The 21,702-nt window shown below is 35.0% G+C and overlaps 1 protein-coding gene across 2 annotated transcripts in view; it reads left to right on the top strand.

Moving 5' to 3' along the window:
• The window catches only part of LOC119829278 (neuroligin-4, X-linked-like), a 26,322-nt gene extending 4,867 nt beyond the window's left edge, over positions 1–21,455 (top strand). Inside the window, exons 3-14 of one of the 2 annotated variants that reach the window (XM_038351719.1) lie at positions 943–1,061; positions 1,283–1,432; positions 3,611–3,805; positions 5,074–5,209; positions 5,542–5,793; positions 6,997–7,258; positions 8,375–8,618; positions 8,789–8,926; positions 14,906–15,095; positions 19,062–19,189; positions 19,595–19,671; positions 20,758–21,455. In XM_038351719.1, coding sequence (XP_038207647.1) covers positions 943–1,061; positions 1,283–1,432; positions 3,611–3,805; positions 5,074–5,209; positions 5,542–5,793; positions 6,997–7,258; positions 8,375–8,618; positions 8,789–8,926; positions 14,906–15,095; positions 19,062–19,189; positions 19,595–19,671; positions 20,758–20,850 — 1,984 coding nt within the window. In that variant the 3' untranslated portion in view covers positions 20,851–21,455. Of the gene's footprint in view, positions 1–942; positions 1,062–1,282; positions 1,433–3,610; positions 3,806–5,073; positions 5,210–5,541; positions 5,794–6,996; positions 7,259–8,374; positions 8,619–8,788; positions 8,927–14,905; positions 15,096–19,061; positions 19,190–19,594; positions 19,672–20,752 lie in introns of both variants that reach the window. The other variant, XM_038351728.1, reaches the window with a different exon arrangement.
• The last annotated feature ends 247 nt before the right edge of the window (positions 21,456–21,702 follow it).

Raw genomic sequence — 21,702 nt, 5'->3', positions numbered from 1 at the left:
GTAATAAATGTTATTTGCAGTTAACAATTTTCTTTTTTCTTTATTACAATATTTATGGCAAGACTAGGTATAAAAGTTATGAGGTAACACTTATAAACAATACCGTCGAATTGGCACCAAATTCTGTTAATTTAAATTTTTACTTAACTCATCCTCTGGTCCATGTCATGCACAAAAACATCAAGTTGTGGAAACATATCGATACTATTTTACTACTACTATTACTATTGCAAAGAGAAAAAAAATTGATCACGACAAAATTTTCATACGTCGAAATATTTGTGTATGACAGACAGTTGTAAAATAAACAATACATTATGTTTTTCGTTTCATATTTTCCTTTATTATCCGAAACCGAACCCTCGAAATGAAATTTCACTATTGTTGGCAACTCTGAGGTCTAGGAGTTCATATTCACACAGCTTTAAGGTATATGTCCTATGTCGTACCTTAACCCACGAATTCGTTCATATTAAGTACCCTAAGTTTTATACAGACCTCAAACAAGGTTTTCTTTTGTTAACCTTAGTTTAAGCAAATATATTAGTTAAAAATATTGTTGTCATGATATGAAAATGAAAATACTGTAGTGTTTTCCGCAAGATTAAAGACAGTGCCAATTTGCAGAGAGAGAAGACATTTCAATTTAATTATAATATTAAATCCTGTGTTACGCATACATAAATATAGCTTATAGCTGTCTCGTATGAACTCAGAATAGAAGTCCGCAGAATATATGTATTTCTAACCGGTAGCCGGTGAGAGTGGCTATATGCTTGACCCAGTTTCAAAGCAATAAATACTTGATAAAATAAGCCATTTAACAAGTTACTCCCTAGCTTAAATTACTCAGTTTCTATCCCGCATTTTCCGCAGTGTTTGCTTTTGCGGCATCCATTTTATTATGGTTGTAAAGTGTAACAGCATAATAAATAATACCAGGAGTGCAGCGCTCTCGAAGATGCCTCTGGGAGTGTACAACGAGCTACGAGCCAGTGTCCCTCTGCTCGCCAACCAGAGCGAAGATTGCCTGTTCCTCAACATTTATGTTCCCGGTAGCGGTGAGTATTGGTTGTAAAACCTGGTCATATTTTATGGTTTTTGTTGTTGAAGTATTTATTATATTTAGACCCATAAATATAATTAATATTAGGATCCATTCTAGATCAGGCGGATTAGTTTATTAATCTCAGTACCGTTGCTACTTGGCTCAGTTAGCGCTTAAGCGCTTCTGAACAATTAATCAAACTGTCATCATATGACGTGTTATTTCATTATACAGGCGCGCGCGGCGTTGAAGCGCCATACGCCGTGGTGGTGTGGGCGGGCGCGTCCCACGCGTGGGGCACGGGCAACGCGCTGGACGGCGCCGTGCTGGCTGCGCGCGCGCACCTGCTCGTGCTCACTCTTAACTATAGGCTAGGTTTATTGGGTGAGGACATTTGTTTATGTAAAGAAGGTGTTCTTGTTAAATGAATTAATATCTTTTAAAGTTTCTGTAGTAGCTATTTATTGGATATAGTGCATTAATCTTAATAATATAATAAACGTGAACGTTTGTAAGTATACAGTTATAGATTATAGTCTGGATTAGCACATAGACCAACCGGCTTTTTACGTGGGTAGCATGCGAGTGATACCGCAGGTTACTAGCTTAGCTAGTATGATTATAAATATATTAGAAAATATGCATGAATATTATATCTAATAGTTGAATATTCAAAATTTTAAATGTTACCTACGGCTTAATATATGTTTGACTAGCTGCGCCCCGCGTTTCACTCGCGAAAGTTCGTATCCCGTAGGAATATCAGGATAAAAAGTTGCTTTTATGTTATCCCAATTATCCAGCTGTCTACATACCAAATTTCATTGCAATCGGTTCAGTAGTTTTTTGCGCGAAAGAGCAACAAACACACACACACACACATCCTAACAAACTTTAGCATTTATAATATTAGTAGAGTTAGTTAATAATGATTCTTCAATAAAATATAATGGATATGGTTTATTTGCTGATATGTATTTTTGTAATAAAAACTCATAAAACAACACAAATACAAATAGCAATTATCAAAAGCCGGTTTATCATCAAATTTTAATTGAATGCCGTTATCCTATAAAAGTGTTAAAAGGTATGCGTTGTCCCGCCTTTTTCATTAATTTGGGATGATGGAGCGGCGGTCAGTCTCAAAATTCAAACACACGTAATCTACACCATCAATCAATTTTATTTCAATAGTTCATTTGTTCAAAATGTAATTTCCGCGCTTCTTATTTATTTTTTTATTTTCTTTGCAATTTACTTATGTATAGGTGATATGTGTGATAGGTATCTAGTTATATACGGTATCACATTTTAATTAATATTATAGGTAGCTAAGCCATTAATTTTTATTAATTTCTTACAAGTGCATTTAAAATGATTGTATATTAAGAGCTAACTGAAGAAAATGATCGTGAATGAAAGCTAGAATTAGAGTTATTCCTTCATAAAAAATAATAACGAAACGAAACGAACGCTTTTCCGGAGATAACTATGTCAAAATTATCTTAAAAATTAAGCCGAGAAGTCCCAAAGTGGGAACAAAGTTTTATAAAAAATTTCACAAAGTAAAACCTCACAAATCTTCCTCAAAAGATAACGGACTCGAAGTTGTTCAACCAAATATTAAAGGATTATTCAGATCACTCGCGAACCTAATCATTTTTATGGAGTGCTCCACTGAGCAGACTGTGATTTTTAAAATTTACTTGTTTCATCCAATATTAGCTAACTGGCATTACTTGTGGTCGACGTAGCCTGTAATTAGTTATTTATCTTCAAGGATTAATTTAAGAAGGAAAGATTATCGTGGAAAACATACAATTTTCAAAGAATAGAAAAGAATTGATCATTTTCAATTCTCATTTATCTAATACTAGATGCGCCCCACGGTTTCACCCGCGTAAGTCCGTATCCGGTAGGAATATCGGGATAAAAAGTTGAATGTATGTCATTCCAGTTACCCAGCTATCTACGTACCAAATTTGATTGCAATAGGTTCAGTAGTTTTTGCGTGAAAGAGCAACAAACACACATCCTTACAAACTTTGGCATTTATAATATTAGTAGGATAATAAATTTCTCATTTCAATGCTATGAAACTAAAAATTAAATTTAAATTTTTTGTAGAAGATTCATTTAATAGGATATTTATTAAAAAAGGGAACAGAATTAAGCTAAAATAAATTAAATTAAATTTATTAAATTATGTATTCGTACTTATCTTAAAATGATGGAAATAGGAAATTTATCTTCAAGGTTAGGTTTCATAATCAAGAGTATAATCAATTCAAAGAATAAAAATGATAGCCTAAAAAGCAAATAGTTCTCTTATACTGAGTCTGCATAAGAAAATTATTCAATCAGGAATAGTAATTTAATCCTGGCTGTCTTAGTCAAATAATAATAACAAAACTCATTAAAATTTAAAAATTGTTGTATTGTTTCCAATCTTTGATAATTGTACAAAGTTTGAATTAAATCTGTCCGCTTTTCTATAAACAATTTTTCCTTTATTTATATTTATAGGTCTGTTTTAAACTTGTTCCAATATTACTGTTGTAGGTTTTTTAACTAGTGGGGGGGATGACGAGGCGACGGCGGCGGGCGGCGCCGCGGTGCTGGACGTAGTTGCTGCGTTGTCATGGATACGGAACAACATAGCAGCGTTCGGGGGAGACCCCAAGAGGGTCACGCTTGTGGGCCACGGGGCTGGCGCCGCGTTGGTCAACACTGTGGTCATGTTACCAACGATAAAAGGTAATATAATCTAAGAATAATTGTATAAAATACAAATGATTATGAGCAAGGTATACTTGTCTCGTATATGGCAAAAAGGTGTCAAATTATGATAGTATACTTATTAATATGGGCCAAGGCACCAAATTTCACTGCAACCGGTTCAGTAGTTTATGCGTGAAAGAGCGACAAACACACACATCCTTACAAACTTTCGCATTTATAATATTAGTAGGAAGTAGTATATTAGTAGGATAGGATGGATATATCAAAGCTTTTACGCGTGTAATCGCTATTTATATGATCTCTTTTGTGCATTCATTTTAGTTACAAGCATGGTCCATATAATTTACAATAACTAACAGCTACTACTTATACACATAATGACAGCAAAATATAATGTCATAGATGATAATGTGTAAGTCAAAATGTTTATAATGTTTTCACATAGAAGCGACAAGTCCGATTTCAAAAATTCTTTCACTATTAGAAAGCTGCAACTTCACTGAGTGATGTTGACGTTGACACGCTATATTGTACCACGGGCGAAGCCGGGGCTGACAGGCATAGCGCATAACGTAACTACACAGACACATATCTTCTTTGTTTTTACAGATTATTTCGTATAAAGCCTATTTATGCATTTGATGAACCAAATAATGAAGAAACAATTCAGCTTCAGAAAATACCGATCAGAAAGTCTAGATACATTGTTTCAATTGGGATATCGACTTATATAAGGCATTTTTAATAAGCAATTCGCATTTTTAATTATTCGTTAATGAGGCCAGTTGTTTCATTCAAAGCATCATTTTAACTCTTTAATACATATAATATTTTAATACATGCTTATACAGGAAAAATGTATTCTTAATCTTCTTAAATAATTAACAACACCACATAAGAAAACAACCAGAAGTAATTCTCTAATATTTAGCGCTAGATAACGCTTGAATGAATTATGTGAAGTGTACATTTTTCGATCGTGTCCTATGATGTAATCATCACATCAACTAATTAATATTAGTTAAAGTTTAATATTTTGTTCTGTTTGATTTTACGCGAGTATTATACATTTATAAATTAAAGACATTTTAATGGATTTTAAACGCGATTTATTGATTTATATTAACTCCCCGTGACGACGCTCACTGTAGTGTTCGAAACGTCGAGGCAAATAATATAATGAATAAATCGTGTTTAAAATCGTACAAAAATCTTTAATATCTGGTTGTAGTTTATAAGTCTCATTATAAAGAGACATGAATGTTAAAGGCTTGTACGGTTAGGTCTGGTGTCCCGCGTTCTACTGTTGAGTGGGTCGGCACTGAGCCCGTCGGCGCTAGCGCCTGACGCGGCGCTGGCGCGCGACCACGCCGCGCAGGCGCTAAGGTGCTCGCGGGACAAGACGGATGATGACCATTGGTAAGAATATAATGATATCTTACCAATATTTTTCAGAAATAAAATATTTTATTCGTTATTAAAAAAATATAGCGTTTTGAAAAAGCTTCCAATTAATTGATTAGTAACTGATGTAATATTGATTGAGAAATTAACAAAACAAGTGAAAAGTAAAGCAAAGTATTTCCGCAACGGTTTAAATATCGTAATAAGTAAATTAAAAATTTTTGTATATCAGGCTTTGAATGTGAAAATAAAAAAGGTTGATTTTTGCAAATACACGATTATTAGATTCACCTGTATGTTTGTTTGTAACCGACTCTTAGAATCGATTTTATTTATACTTGTACCAGGCTAACAGCATGCATCAAGAGCCGGCCGCTCTCTGCGTTACTGGCAGTAGAAGCGCCCACAGCCCGTTTCCTCCCCGGCTGGGCCCCCTCAGTGCCCACGAGCAAGGACATCCCCAACCAGACCGCCACTAGGGCGCTGCACGCCAGCGACACCTTCCTCGCCTGTTCCCTTGCAGTGGTAGTCACTACCACTGAGAGTTATCAGTTTTTCAATGAGGATGATATACGGCATGGATTTGAAGAGGACTACAGGTGAGCGGAACTTTTTTATGCCATAAGCGGGCACCTGAGCTGGTAGTTCGTCTGATGTTAAGTGATCACCAACGTCCATGAACATTTGCAGAGGTAGTTTTTAGGAAGGAATGAACTGGGATGGGTGTGGATAATTGGCCTTTGTAATGTATATTGAAAATAACACATTTAGTCTGAGAATACGCAACAAAGATTTGCCATCAGAAAACTTTAATGAATTATAGATTTATAAACACACTAGCTGCGCTCCGCGGTTTCACCCACATAAGTCCGTATCCCGTAGGAATATCGGGATAAAAAGATGCCTATATGTTATTCCAGTTCTTCAGCTGTCTTCGTAACAAATTTAATTGCAATCGGTTCAGTAGTTTTTTGCGTGAAAGAGCAACAAACACACACACATCCTTACAAACTTTCGCATTTATAATGTTAATAGGATAGTAGGATTTTGTATTGAATATTTGATATGATAGCCGATGGAACAGCTTCCTTCTTGTAACTTAAGCATAATATAGCAAAACTAACATTCAAACAGAAATACCAAACGATAACACAATAGAGAGAATAATACAATAGTAGAAGTGTAATGAATAAAAATCTTAGTATGTGGGTTTGACGTGTGTGCCTAAACATTATACGGAGGTTTAGAAAAATACAAGAGAAATAAGAGATGATATTTTCCTCGAGATTATTGAGTGTTTAGGTTAAAAATAACGTAATACGAACTCGTAATTATCGACGAAATATTTCTTTCAACGAATATTTTGTGGAAAAATTCGTGTCCATGTACTATTTATAAAGTTGTTTAATATTTGGTCGTGGTAACATATTCTTTACAAGGAAAATAATATGAAAACCACATTGGGATGGGTCGAGCTTAAACATCATAATGTACCTTTGTGTTTTTTTTTCATATTGTAGAAATGATACGCAAGGTTATATATATGACAATGATTAAGGCGAGTAAGTATCGTGGATACAATTTACGTTGATACAACTTACCATATTGATCAGTTCCAATGGACTTAAAGTGTTCCTAAAATATGCAGAATATAAAGATGTAGTGGATTCTGTAAATGGCACAGTTAAGTATCGTTACCCATATTTACATCAAAATTTAACCTTAATAAGCAACTTGAATAAATATAATATAATAAATACCTAGATTCCTATAAACTGTGAAACTGTGTATATATTAACCAGAAACCGAATCTTGCGCACGTTCGTCCGCAACGTGTACCGCTACCATCGCAACGAGATATTCGCGGCCGTGCGTAACGAGTACACGGACTGGGAGAAGCCGATCCAGCATCCCATCAACATCCGCGACGCGACGCTCGAGGCGCTGAGCGACGCCGCCGCCGCCGCGCCAGCGCTGCGCCTCGCGCAGCTGCACGCGCGCCGCGGTGCGCGCACGCACTTCGCGCACCTCGCGCACCAGAGCCGAGACGCCGACTGGCCGCAGGTAATGCTGCAACAATACACAGCAATTTTGTCCTTGAAATAAATGTATTTTATTCTCCTCTTCTTTCTTACAACGAGCAGGGAGGTACATACACAGACGGGCAGTAGACAATATGCTAGTTCTATGAAATATTAAAAGTTTTCAAAAAGGCGCCGGTTACTGGCTGAATGATCAACAAATTATTATAATTAACTTCATATTGCCTGCGGCTTCGGACGCGTTAAATTCGGAGTTGTTTAATAAATGTAGATAATTCATATAAACTTTCCTCTTGAATCACTCTATCTATTATAAAATCCATGAAATTAGTTGTATAATATTAAAGATCTAAGTATATTATATACATACCTAAAGACGGACATAGAATGTGACTTTGCTTTATACTATGTAGTGTAGACGACATTGACACCTGTAATACCACCAGTGTTTATGGGCGGTGGTGACCATTACACATAAGGTGGCCCACCTGCTTGCTCCGCCGGCAGAAAACAGATTAGCATTTAAACACATCTAACAATATGTTCACATATTATTTCGTGTCTACCATATTTTTGGATAATTTATCATGAAATACGCGTGACAAAGATTCATCAAAGGTTGATGACATAACTAATTGGCGCTTAAAACAGCGAAATTAATAATAGACTAAAAGCCTGTACATAAAGACAAACAAATGTATACATAGAAGGTAAAAGAAATAAAAACTGACAGGAACAATTTTGATAAATAACTCCTGTAAAATGATAAAACAATATTCGCCTCCATTTTACCTGGAATTGTTTACAGCCTCGAATTTCCTTCATCTTTTCCTCATTTGCTTAAAATATGTATTCAATATTTATCTTCGAAACAATTTCCTTACGATTTTTATATTTGTATTATAACGCGGATTACTATATTTAAACGTATTCTTTGAATTATCATTAATTGTGAAATGAAATGATGCTTTAAAATAAGTTGTTCGCAAACTTTCATATTTTACAAATATAAATAACATTTATTATAACATTTTTTTTATTTAAAATAGATTGATGTTACATGCAATTATTGAAATACCCGTACTTTCTTGTACCCGTACGTAATGTAGTATTTTAAACTCATTCTTTTTTGTTTTAGCGGTTAGGCAGTGTTACCAGCGACACGTTGCCCTACTTTTTGGGTCTGCCCCTAGTGGGGGGTTCTTCATTCGCCCCAAAGAACTATTCCCGAGGGGATATAGCAGTCGCTGAGTCAACCGTGGCGCTCTTAGCAGCGTTCGCCAAAACTGGAGACCCCTCTCCTAAGATCGATGATCACCATCACGAGGCCAACGTTAACTGGCCAAGATATGAATTGAATACGCAGCAGTATTTAAGTATAGGTGAGATATATTTGGAATTATCGATACAGTTTTAGGGTTTATATTGCTTAATTTATATTAAAGATGCTCATATGTGTATATCGATCAATGTTTATGGCGATGCATAATGACGATTAATTATAAGATGACGATATTGGTGCTGGTGATGATGAGGATGATATGTCGTGCAGGCACAAAGGTCCGCGTGAAGAGCCACTACCGCGGGCACAAGATGTCGGTGTGGCTGCAACTGGTGCCGCAGCTGCACCGCGCCGGCGCGCCGCCCGCCCACCACCAGTTCCGCTCCACGCACCCCGACATGTTTGCTGGTAATTATTGTATACATACGTCATACAAATGCATTTTGTAATGACTTTTTCGTGTATATGCTATTCTAGGCAAATGCTTGCCTGGTAAGCAAAAGCTGTGTTAGATTGAATCTACTTCAATCTGACAATTATATGAGAATGGTGGTCTTTTTCTTAATAAAAAGGTTCTTAATATTGACATGAGGAATGAAAAAAATGTGATGCGATCGCCTTGTTACACAGTATATTTAAGTGCTGCGTTTAATTAAAAAAAATAAGTTTTAAAATATGTACATAGGATTGTAATTACAATTTGTAATCAGTCCATATATGTTCCCACTGCTGGGACACAGGCCTATGAGGGTTCAGGCCATAATCCACCACGCTGACCAAGTGCGGGTTGCCAGATGTCAGATGTCGTCGAACTTTAGATTCATCGACATGACATGAGGCCACTAATTAAACTACCACTAAAGACTATTTATATTTTGTTCTACATACAAACCTAAAATGCTCCTTTTAAATATGCTACCAAACAAGAGCGCATTCAGAACTAGTTTAGTATGATAGGAATTAGTCACGGGTAGCCCTGCCTGTGCGGCATAATGTTATGACGATATGGGTCAATACCAATAGCCATATCTTAAGAAGCTTAATGGTGTGATTATACCAGATCGTGAACATTAACTAACGAATGTTTACATTAAATGGACATTTGTATTCCATAGCGTATTTAACGGCAAAGTAAAATCCATAGACGTTTTACGCAACGCTAAAACGAGTCCATAAAGTTGACAGCGCCCAAATTAAATAGGCGCAAAATTTAATGGCTGAAATGTGATGAGCGAGCAATTAGGCGATAGTCTGTCTCACGCCGGAAACTTATAAAATGGAGGAAATTTCCCCGCAGAGGGAGATTTGGACTCGTAATGGCGGCCTGGGAGGGTTCCTGTTGTTTCGCTTACACGAAATAAAAACGGTACGAAAATCGTTTTTCAGATGCACAATTTTTATAAAATCCGGAGGTATTGAAACGTTGACGCATTCATGGCAACCTCGGATGCGCTGTTCGAAACATTTCGACGGAACGCAGTAATAATATAGTTTTCGTTTTAAATATTTAATGACACTTTTTGTGTATGTAAAGACCGGTGACCCGAAATGCAGAGCTGCAACAATTTCACGTGCTATTTCTGGTTCTGTAAATACACAGTTAAATTGCTTCGACCTTGTAATTGATAATTATTATTTTATTTGTACACACTGTGAAAATTGATTTCTATGATAAGGCATAAACAAGTACCTACATTATATCTTTAAGTAGAGAATACATGATCAATTTTTTTTCGTCTCCAAAAATTTCTCATTTATAAAGCATTTCAACAGTACGAAACTAAAAATTTTATACGACAGAGTTTCTTTCATATTTTATACAGTATTTTTGCCATTTGAGCATTGGTATGCACACAAAAATGTACATACAAATGGTGTAATGGCAAAATACTGAAATATCAATTGTCAAACTAACATAACCTAGACAAATAAATTGCCAAAGAACAGTCATCAGAAGACTTGTCACATTACGACGCAAACCCGTGAAGCGAGAACCGAAAATGCCTCGACGTAGCTAAAGAAGTTTTCACTTCGAAAATACAGAAAAATCTTTTGTGTATATCAAGAGAAACATTTAACAATGACATGCAAAAGACGTAAGTAATTGATGTGGAGTCGGCCTCACAGTGATTTCCGTGAGACCCCATTATTAACTGCTCTTTGAAAATATTCCTCTGCCAAACTCGACTCGGCGACTTGGCGTGACTTCTATTCATATAAAAGAAAATTAGTGAATGTATGCGTTTAAACTTTTTAATTAAATTTCTTTGCATTTTGCTACCAAAATATTATTAAAAACGTGATGGGCTGTAGTCTGAAAATGAAATGAACTTTCTTTAATTGTGAGTGAATTTGAAAGACACTGCCGTTGGTTACTGGACTTAAATTCTTAATAAACCGTTCGTCAAGCTATTTTCGTTTCTCACTACCTTCCTTGTTATATGAGCATTTGTTATAATATTACATCCAATCTCCAATGGAGCTGTGGGCACAGGGTGTTGCAATCGTGTGCCCCAGTTCTCACCCAATTATAAGTAGGGATGTTATACTGTTATAGACAAAGATATAGTAACGTAGGTGTAGTAAATAATAATGTATATCATTTAAAATGGTTTTTCGTTTCACTGTATGAAATGATAACATCACAAAAGATGAGGAAAGTCATCAACGAAATATGTCATTATTAATTGAAAGATTTTGCTGAATCCAATGTCCATTACAGTGAAGTAACCTAATACGCGGAATCTTGTTCGCTAATATTAATGATTTAAGATCAAATTGTGTTAGTGAAGTCAGGCGCAGAGTATGTTTGTTCTCCGATGTAAGCAATATGAAATTTATGACAATCACCGTATTTGCTGTCCAAGTAATATAATAAATTGGCTATCTGCTACTTTTCTAGGTCCAATGAGATTCTTGTTATTGCATGGCTTATTTTTCTTTTATATACTGTATGTAGCTGTAGTGTTTGTAAGGAACGTAGATGCTTTGTTTCCTTACAAATACTTTGCGAAGAACTAAATTGACATTCATTATTTATCTACTAGCTTTAGAACTGTATAGTTGAAAAATGTTAATTTTTGAGCGGGATCAAGCTGTACATTTAAATTAAAAAGTTTCTGCAAAATACACGTAAACTTTGATTTCACAGTTCGAATATTGAAAATGTTGAAACTACACGATGAAAAGACTCTTCAAAAAAAGTATGAATACTACAAATTTTCTGAGATTCTTTTGAACTTTGTTTCTCTTTCGAACTCAATTCTGTAAATAGACTAATTAATTGTTATAATCAATATAATAACCTCGATTACACGAACACTTATCACTTTTTATCGCATAGCTGATCCGAAAACAGACGGACCATTCTCCAAGCGGTGAGGAAGCGCTCAGCGGCGATAAATCGTCAAATTGTAGGACAATGCTAGTGTTCCCAGGACCGGTCTTTGTCCGAAATTCACTTGAAGGTGAAGAACAGTCTGGGCTAGATCTACACTTTTGTTTTCCTTTCCTTTCAAGCTAAGTGTGCCAGCAACAAAGGCCGCCTTAATTGTTACGTGACTCTGGCGATGCCTTTGGAAGGCGCTCCGTCTCAAATATTTGTTTCGTAAACGTTTCGAATAACTTGGGAATGATTAAAATGGATTATGCCGTTTATGAAACAGCAATTTTAGAAGACGTTTTATCCGAGTTTGTGAAATCTATTAACATTATTGGGGTCATAATACAGCTTTTTTTCTTATCGTCATGATAATTCAGCAATTTCAATATATTATGTGAAACTTAAAAAATATATTGAGTACATAATAAAATCTTGTTTTTTTACTACTCAATTCTTATTTTATTATAAATATAAAATTCTACTTCTTTAAAATGTTGACCTGAAATACTATTGTAGTTTACATAACTTTAATGCCAAGCTCTATTTATCTTGTAGACTTTGACTTTAAATTAATAACGAAATTATTATTAGACTGGAATAAGGTCAAATATTTAAAATATTATAAGCGTAGGATAAACGCGATCGCAAAACTGTTTAGAAATACTTAAGTATGTTTAATTTTAAATAGTACAATGTAACAATATCACAGATTGGTTTTATATACGTAGCTTACTCTTGCTTCACCTGGGATGAAATAAAAAATAGCCCACTATGGAATAATTTGGATGTCTACATGTGAAATATATACGTTTATTGTTTCCTTTTTTAAATATCAGTAACCTCCATGATGTTTTATCATGCTCTTTATAAAATATAGTTTGCTCTCTATTTGTGGATCAGCTTAAATGGTTAACTCATTATAAAAATCGAGGGCTAGCTTACTTCACGTAGAAACGTACTTACATTTTCATAAAAATGAAGGACTTTTACTAAAACTTGGTTTCCATTCAGAGGTAATGATATTTCAAGCTCTCAGGTTATAAATTCTCGGACATTCATACCTTCCCTTTGGGCCGGGTTGACCTCATTCATAACGGAAATTAAGGGAAGCTAGTTTGGTTTGCTAATGTCTGTTTTGAGAGTCCAATTTAGTTTTATTAGCTCCTTAATGGATTCCTTATTATGTGTTTATGTGAAACGTATTCGATAGATATCAAAGTATCTTTATTTACTTGTATGTATAGAAATAAGAAATGTTTAAATCGTTATAACGAGTCATAGGACCGCTTCGAGACGCTCTATTTTTTTTTATTCAAAACAACATAAGCTTAATCTCCCCCTGATCCAATCAAATGTATTGAAATAACTGCAAACGTTTTTAAACATTAAACGACCTTTGTAAAATACATTTACGCTTGTAACTAAACGATTGACGACTTTAATCTAATATGTCTTCCTTGTAAGTATTCACATGGTGTCTTCATGCGACATGGATCTTACAACTTTTGCAACTGTTTTGCAAGTCGAGATATAAATATTTTACCTGAAGAGATATCTTCTTCTTTATTAAATTGCAACTCCCGATTCCACTGAGGACGGATTCTGCCAAGAGATATCTAAATAAAAGCACTCACAAATGATGCACAATAAATAATCACCAATAAAACCTAGCATTGGTTTAGTTACAACATACGTCACTTTATATTCTCTATTAAGAAAAAGGTTCTCTATTTCAACGTACCTGTATGCAATTAAATTTCTCAGTTAATTAGAACGTTGGAGCTGTATTCATTCAACCGTAAATACCTAAGTTTGATATCTTCATTTCACGTGCACCGTTCCAGCGATCCCCTCCAGATATAAAAAGAATATTTGTACAAATGCTAACATGAAAATGCTTCTGTTAGCGCTTTGAGTTAGCGAACTGAAACTGGCTTTGAAATTCTGCAGCGCTTCAATCGCTTGAGGCGCTCGCGGATTAAAGCGAGGCTTCTGCGAGCTTAGAGCGCTTGTTTGTGAAAATTGCTCGTACAGGTTAGGTAATGTACTCTGTTGTTTGATATAACAATGAGTTTCTATAAATTGTTCCGCGTACTTTGTAATCCCACTTGTAAATTTAAATCATGTCCGTTACTCGATCAGCAAATATTAACGTTTAATCACTTATGGTTAAAGAATTATTATAACAAAACTGTGCAGCTAAACCAACTATGTTAGGATGTACTTTGCTTAATATACAGGTAAAGCTGTGTAAGTAGGTTATGGGTAGACTGTTAGTGTGCCAATTTCCTTCCCTATACTATTTACACAAAATTTTCTTTACTCACAAATGAATGAGCTGAGTCAAAGACGTAACATTGGCAATCGACTGTTCTAGAAGCCAACCGAAAAACACGAGACAATAAAGTCAGACAAATTGCAGCAGTAAATCGTAGCTAGTGACGTCATAGATCAGGAAATACTGGCGCTTACCTGCCGACAATCATATAAATCTTTTAAACTTTATTTCGGAAAAGCACAGGGAATGCCTGGATGTAATTTGCCCCGCGTGTGAGGGGCCATTGCCGTGAAAGATGCGTACGGAGTAAATTATGAGGAAGTATGGTTCTCGCATTATTTGTGTTTTTCTTTGTAGCATATCTATGTGTACATCGGATTGATTGTGAAGTGTATGAGACACTTTTGAACCATAATCCAAACACACAGAAAATTTCACCAACGTTCCTTGTTGTACAACATTCAATTCTAAATTGAAACCATATGAAATTCCCATCAAGCAATAATGACATAAATGAGACAAAAAAGAATATTAAGTCGAATTGAGAACCTCATTTTTGAGATGTCGATTGAAAACTGATTCAAAGCAAATAACTAATCTGTAACGGTATAGCTCGGATAATTCTAAGGTCGATATTATGAAAGTACAAACATCCATACATCTAACAAACAATCTCGTTTTTAATAATCGTAGGATTAAGAGAAGGTACCATAATTCTTCACCTCAGGTGACATATTCCCCGAGCTGTACACCACGGCTTCTACCGTTGACGACGAAGAGAGTAGCGAGGAGGAGGAACAGAGTGACCCAGAGGAGTGCTCCCCCTCCCCCACCGCGCGGCCCGCGCTCGCCGCCCTCCCCCCGCCGAGACCCTCGCCAAAAGAAGACTCGCTCACTTTGGACACACAGTATTATAGGTGAGTCACAACTTAAATCTTGAATTATAATTTCTACTCTAATCTATAGATATGAAAGTAACTCTATCTGTTTCTTATTCACGTCTAAACTACTGAACCGAGTTGGCTCAAATTTTGTACCAAAATTGCTTGTGTCCTGAAGAAAAGAGACATAAGGGATTTATCCCGAAAATTTTCCTTTCCTTGAATGAAGCCGTGGGCGGAAAGCAAGTGAAGCTGGTACACAGCCGCAAGGTGAGTAATGTGCCTGTCACGTCAAATACATGCCTGTGATCAATGAAATGGTTGATTTTTATGAAAATTATGTCGATAAATAAAATTTTGTATATAAGTATACTTAAATGTTCCTTTTTTTACGGGCTATGATGAAGAAATAAATACATCATTTATTTCTTGAAAAGATTTATATTTATATGTAGAAAAAAATAAATAATAGAGTTTTGGACTTTGGCTGCGCGGGTGAAGCCGCGGCCGAGAGATAGTACATAAACTACAAAAGCATAGCGAGGCTAATAGATAATGAGTTTCTTTATTACGCAATATAACTTTGATAAAAAGGTATAATGAAGTCCATCTTATCCATAGATCTAGTTAAAACTTCGCTCGTATTACGTTTATTATCTACCCATATAATTTTCCGAAGCGTTTTCGCTGAAAATTTACATTTTACTTTCCACCAAGGGCTTGCAATATATGTAATTCCTACAGATTTATTTTCATTAGACTCGATTATTCCCTTCAATATTCCGCGATCAAACATTCCGCTACGGTTTTAATAATTTTTCAATTTATTAATTCTTGCTGGAATTTTATTTCGATAATTAAATATGCTTTAATAATCTTAATTCATTGAGGATCATAAACCAATAAAACAGTTATTAAAATGCTGGTGAGATTTATTTAGCCGAAGGTCGTGTGACGCTCATACCAGCGAATTATAATAAGTCCCGATTAAAACTGAAAAATAGCACTTGTAGTTGCAAATACGACGAAACTTTGACCATTAATAAAGGTATTGTTTTAGCGAGGTCGGAGTTTTGTCCAACCGTGGTGGGTAATTGCGAAAGTTTTAAAATCAAACAATACCTCACTTTTATAGTACTTTATTGTAAAATTTTGGCTTTCAACAACATTGCTAACGTAGATGTTATGTGGTTTGTGTGCTGCAGAATGAATAAGCACTTACAGAATAACCTGTGTTGAACCAGAATAACATGATGCGTCAACCAACAAAACCGAAAAAACCACCTTCAAATAGCCAGAACTAGACCAATGAGCACCACACGAGGCAGCTTTCAAATAAAAAGAATCATCAAAATCCGTTCACCCAGTAGGTTATCCTACTAATATTATAAATGCGAAAATTTGTAAGAATGTGTCTGTGTTTGTTGCTCTCTCAAGCAAAAACCACTGAAGCGATTGCAATGAAATTTAGTACGTGGGCAGCTGGACAACTAGAATAACATATAGACAACTTCTTATCCCGATATTCTTACGGGATACGGACTTACACGGGTGAAACCGCGGGGCGCAGCTAGTAAGATAATAAACACAAAACAAATTCAGTTGAATTGAGACCTGTTCTTTTGGAGTCGGTTATTAAAAAAAAAAACGATTGCAAAACATAAATATGTTGGCCGACATGATAATTACGTTACATAAAATATGTTATAAAATTAACCATATTGCATCGGCAATAAAAGCAAGCCTCATTAAAACAAATAACAAAGCATCTGGCCGGTATCTCTTTGCCCAAAACGCCAAACATAACTTCGTGTTATCACAAAAATTATCTATCACAATACTGGGACAGGGGAGCTGAAATATAATAAAGGAAATGGGCTCCGTTATTTAGGGAGGAAAATAGTTACAGCGTCTTCTATATTCCGTTACATTGGATTATATTTGTCACTTTAACATAAAGTCTCATAGAGTCACACTGCAAGTTCGCAATTTCGAGATAACAGAAGTTTGCCTGTACTAAACATATTTACCAAAAAGGTTTGGTAGGGCTGCCTGCTTTTAGTTTTATAAATCCGCTTGCAAGTGATAAATATTCAGGTCGTGGTGACTTTGAAACTCTTTCTGTTGCTCAATTTTGTTAACATTTATGCAGAATGATAAAACGTTCGCCTTCCTGTAATATAGTGGCGATGTTTTCTGTAACGTGTTTTTATTGATCTGTTTTATCCCTACTATAATGCTATAAATGCGAAAGTAAATATAACTGTCTATCTGCCTGACTATTACGCTTTCATGCCTAAATCACTAAAGTGATTTTGATGACGTTTAGTATGAACATAGAACTCAACTTGGAAAGGATAAAATAATTTAAATCGCGAAAAAGAAAGTTAAAAGGGGTTGAAATAGGGGATGAAAGTTTGTATGTAAGTTTGCCATTGTCAAACCCATTTTGATGAAATTTGGTATGAAGATGGAGCTAAACTTGGGAAAGGACATGCCATAATTTTTAATGCGAAAAAAATGGTAGAAGGGGTTGAAAGTTTGTATGGAAGTTTCTTATTGTCAAACATAAAATCATGTGAGATTATTTCACACCTGTTTCACTTAACCATTTTGTCAAGTAGTCTAGACCTTGGGAAAGACACCGAATTCGAAAGCTAGTTTAACATAGATGTGTAGGTATAGGATTAACAAAGATTTTTGTGTAAACAATTTTGTATTATAAAATGTGCATAGCAAAATTTACGAATTTGCAAAAAAAAATCCTTTTTTAAAACACGAACGAATTATACAAACCTATATTAGTAGGATACCAGTGCTACAGCGGCAATAAAGTAGGAAAAATCTCAAAATGTACGCTCTATTAGCAACCCTATTTCCATAAAAGTTTCTGAAAACATTTGCAGCGTTCAGCGCGGAAGCAAACAGGGCTGGCAAAAATATACGTCCATATCGCAAGCTGTACGAGACGGATCTGCTACATGTAATTCATCTAATGTGTTTACCTGTTCATTGCGTTCATATTTACACGACTATTACATTGGTATTCTCTATGACTTGGAAAATAGCTTTCGTTTTATATGTTGCATCACATTAACTAGCAAATACATTAGAATTTCCATAGATGTATGAGAATATTCAGAATCAATCTATCGTGGAAGTGCAGTAAAGGACTAAATATTATTCTTTAAAAACGTTGAGACATTATAATATGGATTTTTTTAAACCTAAATGCATTTATTGTCTCTACAATATCCACAAAATGATATACTAAAAACAAAATTATACCAGAAGCAACAATGTACTTGTTGGATGTATTAAATATTTAGATATTTACACGTCTTCTTAATATACTAAATTTAATTGAAAACCTAACAAACTATATGGTACATTTTTACATGCTTTCATATCAAAACCTTCATCAACTACTGTATAAATATCAGGTACACCGGAGTATAAATGACATTCTATAATAACAGATATGATTCATACAATATTTCCTCAAAGACTCATGACAGTGGCTCATGAATGATCCATCTCCCAAGTCGACTGGCTTCACTTGATAATGTTAAATGATGGCGTACTGGGACAGAATTAACTGGACGCCGACGAGGTAATGGCATCATATTTCAAAAGGATTCCCCGTAAATAATATTCCGCGCTGAGAATTAAAATACGCGGAAGATTTTGCTTAATAGCTAGAGGAGTAACGTGTTGAAAATTGTGTAAATAGACCGGTGGGATATCGTGCTGGAGAGGTTTATATTTATAATATTATGCCATAAAAAGTATTCAAAAGAATAATAGAAAAAAAATTATCGTGTTGCGCGTTCGAATTCCGCTATAAGAGAGATTTAAAAAAAAAATATTCTTTTGTTGTGGTATTTTCCTTCTAAGATATAGGTGTACGTTTATATAGTTCATTTCTGGAATATCATGAGTCATGTGCTTTTATGGGTTATAATACACCTCGTATTTTATTTTAATTATTGTGTGTCTCAGCTACACGGTAGCGCTGGGTGTGACGGTGGGAGCTGGTTGCTTCCTGCTCGCCCTCAACTTGCTGGTGTTTGCGGGGATCTACCTTCAGCGGGGGAAGCGCCGCGCCAATCGGAGACCGAGACGAGAAGGTAACATAAATCTTCTTAAAAATAATTATGAGAATTTATTTGCCTTAAAATTAATTGTTACTTGATTACCTACATACAAATATGTAAGGATGTATCAATGATTCTTTTGAATATTTAGTGTTATGATGTGAGCTATCAAATCAATTGTATTTTTTGTGTTAGTTACCGCATAATATTTTACTGGGTGAACCCATTTTTGTGATTCCTTGATAATATAAAAAAACTAGTGTCTGCCATATGGTCCCATTCAAATATAGTCTAGTTCTGACAATTTGAAGTCGAATTAGTTTTTTTTTTTTTGAGAACTACGTGTATGAATATATTCTACAATCGTTTTTTTTTTTAATTTTTTGTCTTTACAAAAACATAATATTATGTGGGACATCATCCAAGATTGTTTCCCAGGGAGCAGTTCGAGTCGTTCAGGGGTGAGCGCAGCGAGCGGAGACACCGCCACCTCCCCGCGCAAGAGCACGCTTAAGGTAGAAATGTTCACTTATACCTCGATTATATAACGGTACTCAGTGCTTGGAAAGCTGGAGAACTTTCAGGTGAATTTACGCCTTGGGGAGAGAGAGAAGATAGGGCTTTTAACCAAGGTATGGCTTTAAAGCATCAGCATTTGAGAAGTATTAATAGAATGGAAACAGTTTTAAAATATTCTAGAAATATATATGTGTTCAAAGTTTCTCATGTTTTTCTAGGCTAGGTTATTATTCTTATTCTTAATGTAAATAGAAGAAATACCAAATAAATTATTTGTTCTATACTATATTCGGATTAATAAACGGGCTGTCAGCTGCTATGCAACCACATAACATGCTCGTATGACCCAGGCATTCCTTGAAAACAGTCACGTCACCATCCGCCACAATAATCATCGCTCAAAAAGAAATGGCGCGTAACAATGCATCATGAATCGGAGTCAACAAATAGAGGCGTAATATCGATGGCTCGGAATAAAATGCAGCGTGATTGATGCGAGGCAAAATGCTCACATAATGGCCTGCGATGACGTGGCACTTGTTCCCGCTCATTTTACGATGAATGCCGTGTGGATGCCTTGCGATGTTTGAGAAATTTCATGCCCGTATTCAACTTTCTTGTTTATGACGTTCTCCTGATATCGAAAAATCATATTGAAATTAAATTCTGGATTTTTGGGAGCAAGCTTGCTAGATTTGCTATACCTATGTTCGATTTTCTCAAAAAAGAAGCTTAGATAATGTAGGATTAATAGTTTAAATTTCTAAGTACTTTTAATTATAAACATTTACAAGAACATCAATAATTCAAATGATTATTTGCTTCTTGTTATATCGCCGTGTCTTTAACATTTTCTCCGTAGATTGAGTGTGCAAATAATATAAATAAATTAGATGTAGCTTCAAATACAAACTATGCCAAGTAATGATCGATTCAAATTAAATGTCTGCCTATGCCTGTCGTCTAACTTGCACACCATTAGTTTATAAGACTGCCATATCTTTCTGGATTTTAATAATTGTTTCATGCTGTATTTGTGTTGTTATACTTTAATTAACATATCGTCGACTTCCACAGCGCAGCAGCGAGTTAGAATTAAAGGAGAGAGCGAGCAGCGCCGCGCCTCCAAAAAAACGCGTCCAAATACAGGAGATCTCAGTGTAGACGAATTTTGAAGTATTTGAAGACTTTTGAAATACGTCGGGTTATAAACAAGTACGTGAACAGTTAAGCGAGTGATATATTATGAACTTTTGCAATTTGTAAATGTTCTGTTATGAATTAAAAAAGAAACTGAATTGTGACACTAATAAATTCTTATTATGAGTAAATACTGATGATACAACATTATACTACATGATACAACATCGTATCGTACAACTTATTGAATATTGTTGGATTTAGGAATAAAATGTCCTTTAGTGTGAAAGCAGCAAAATTTGTAGGTGTATTGTGTTTGGTATTCGTTGGTTATAGAGTAATGAAGCTATGTAATAAAATAATTTAAACATATTTACCAGTATTAGTTGAAAACAATCAAATATTTCTTGAATCAAACGAGGTTAGACTGACGATAACTTGAAAATTAACGTGATTTATACAACTTGATATTTATAAAAGTAAAATTTTCTCTCGACACAAATATTAACTGTGTTCATATCAATTATAAGTCACAATTGACGTGCGTGTCCACAACATCGAGTTCCCTTGAATAAATAACTCATTTCATAATAACTCTTTTACCTTTTTATCCATTATTTTCTTGAAACTGCACACGAGTGTAATAGATATACAGTCTTAATGTTGTAGACTATGTTATGATGACGTGTACATAATGCGAACGGATGTTTTGAGAAATAAGCATCAAATATCCTTTGCAATTTTAAACATGAGATAGAAGATGAATTATGCTCTCTTTTGTAGATATTGTTAAAATTTATATATAAGATATTACTTGTATAAATTTTTCGTACCAAAAAGTTCAGCATCGTTCCCGGGAAAAGGAAGTACCAATCCAGTTTTTTTTT

Source organism: Zerene cesonia, chromosome 1, assembly GCF_012273895.1.
Source record: "Zerene cesonia ecotype Mississippi chromosome 1, Zerene_cesonia_1.1, whole genome shotgun sequence".
NCBI lineage: Eukaryota > Metazoa > Arthropoda > Insecta > Lepidoptera > Pieridae > Zerene > Zerene cesonia.
Note: the sequence above shows the minus strand (reverse complement) of the source record. Positions and strands in the feature narration are given on the sequence as shown.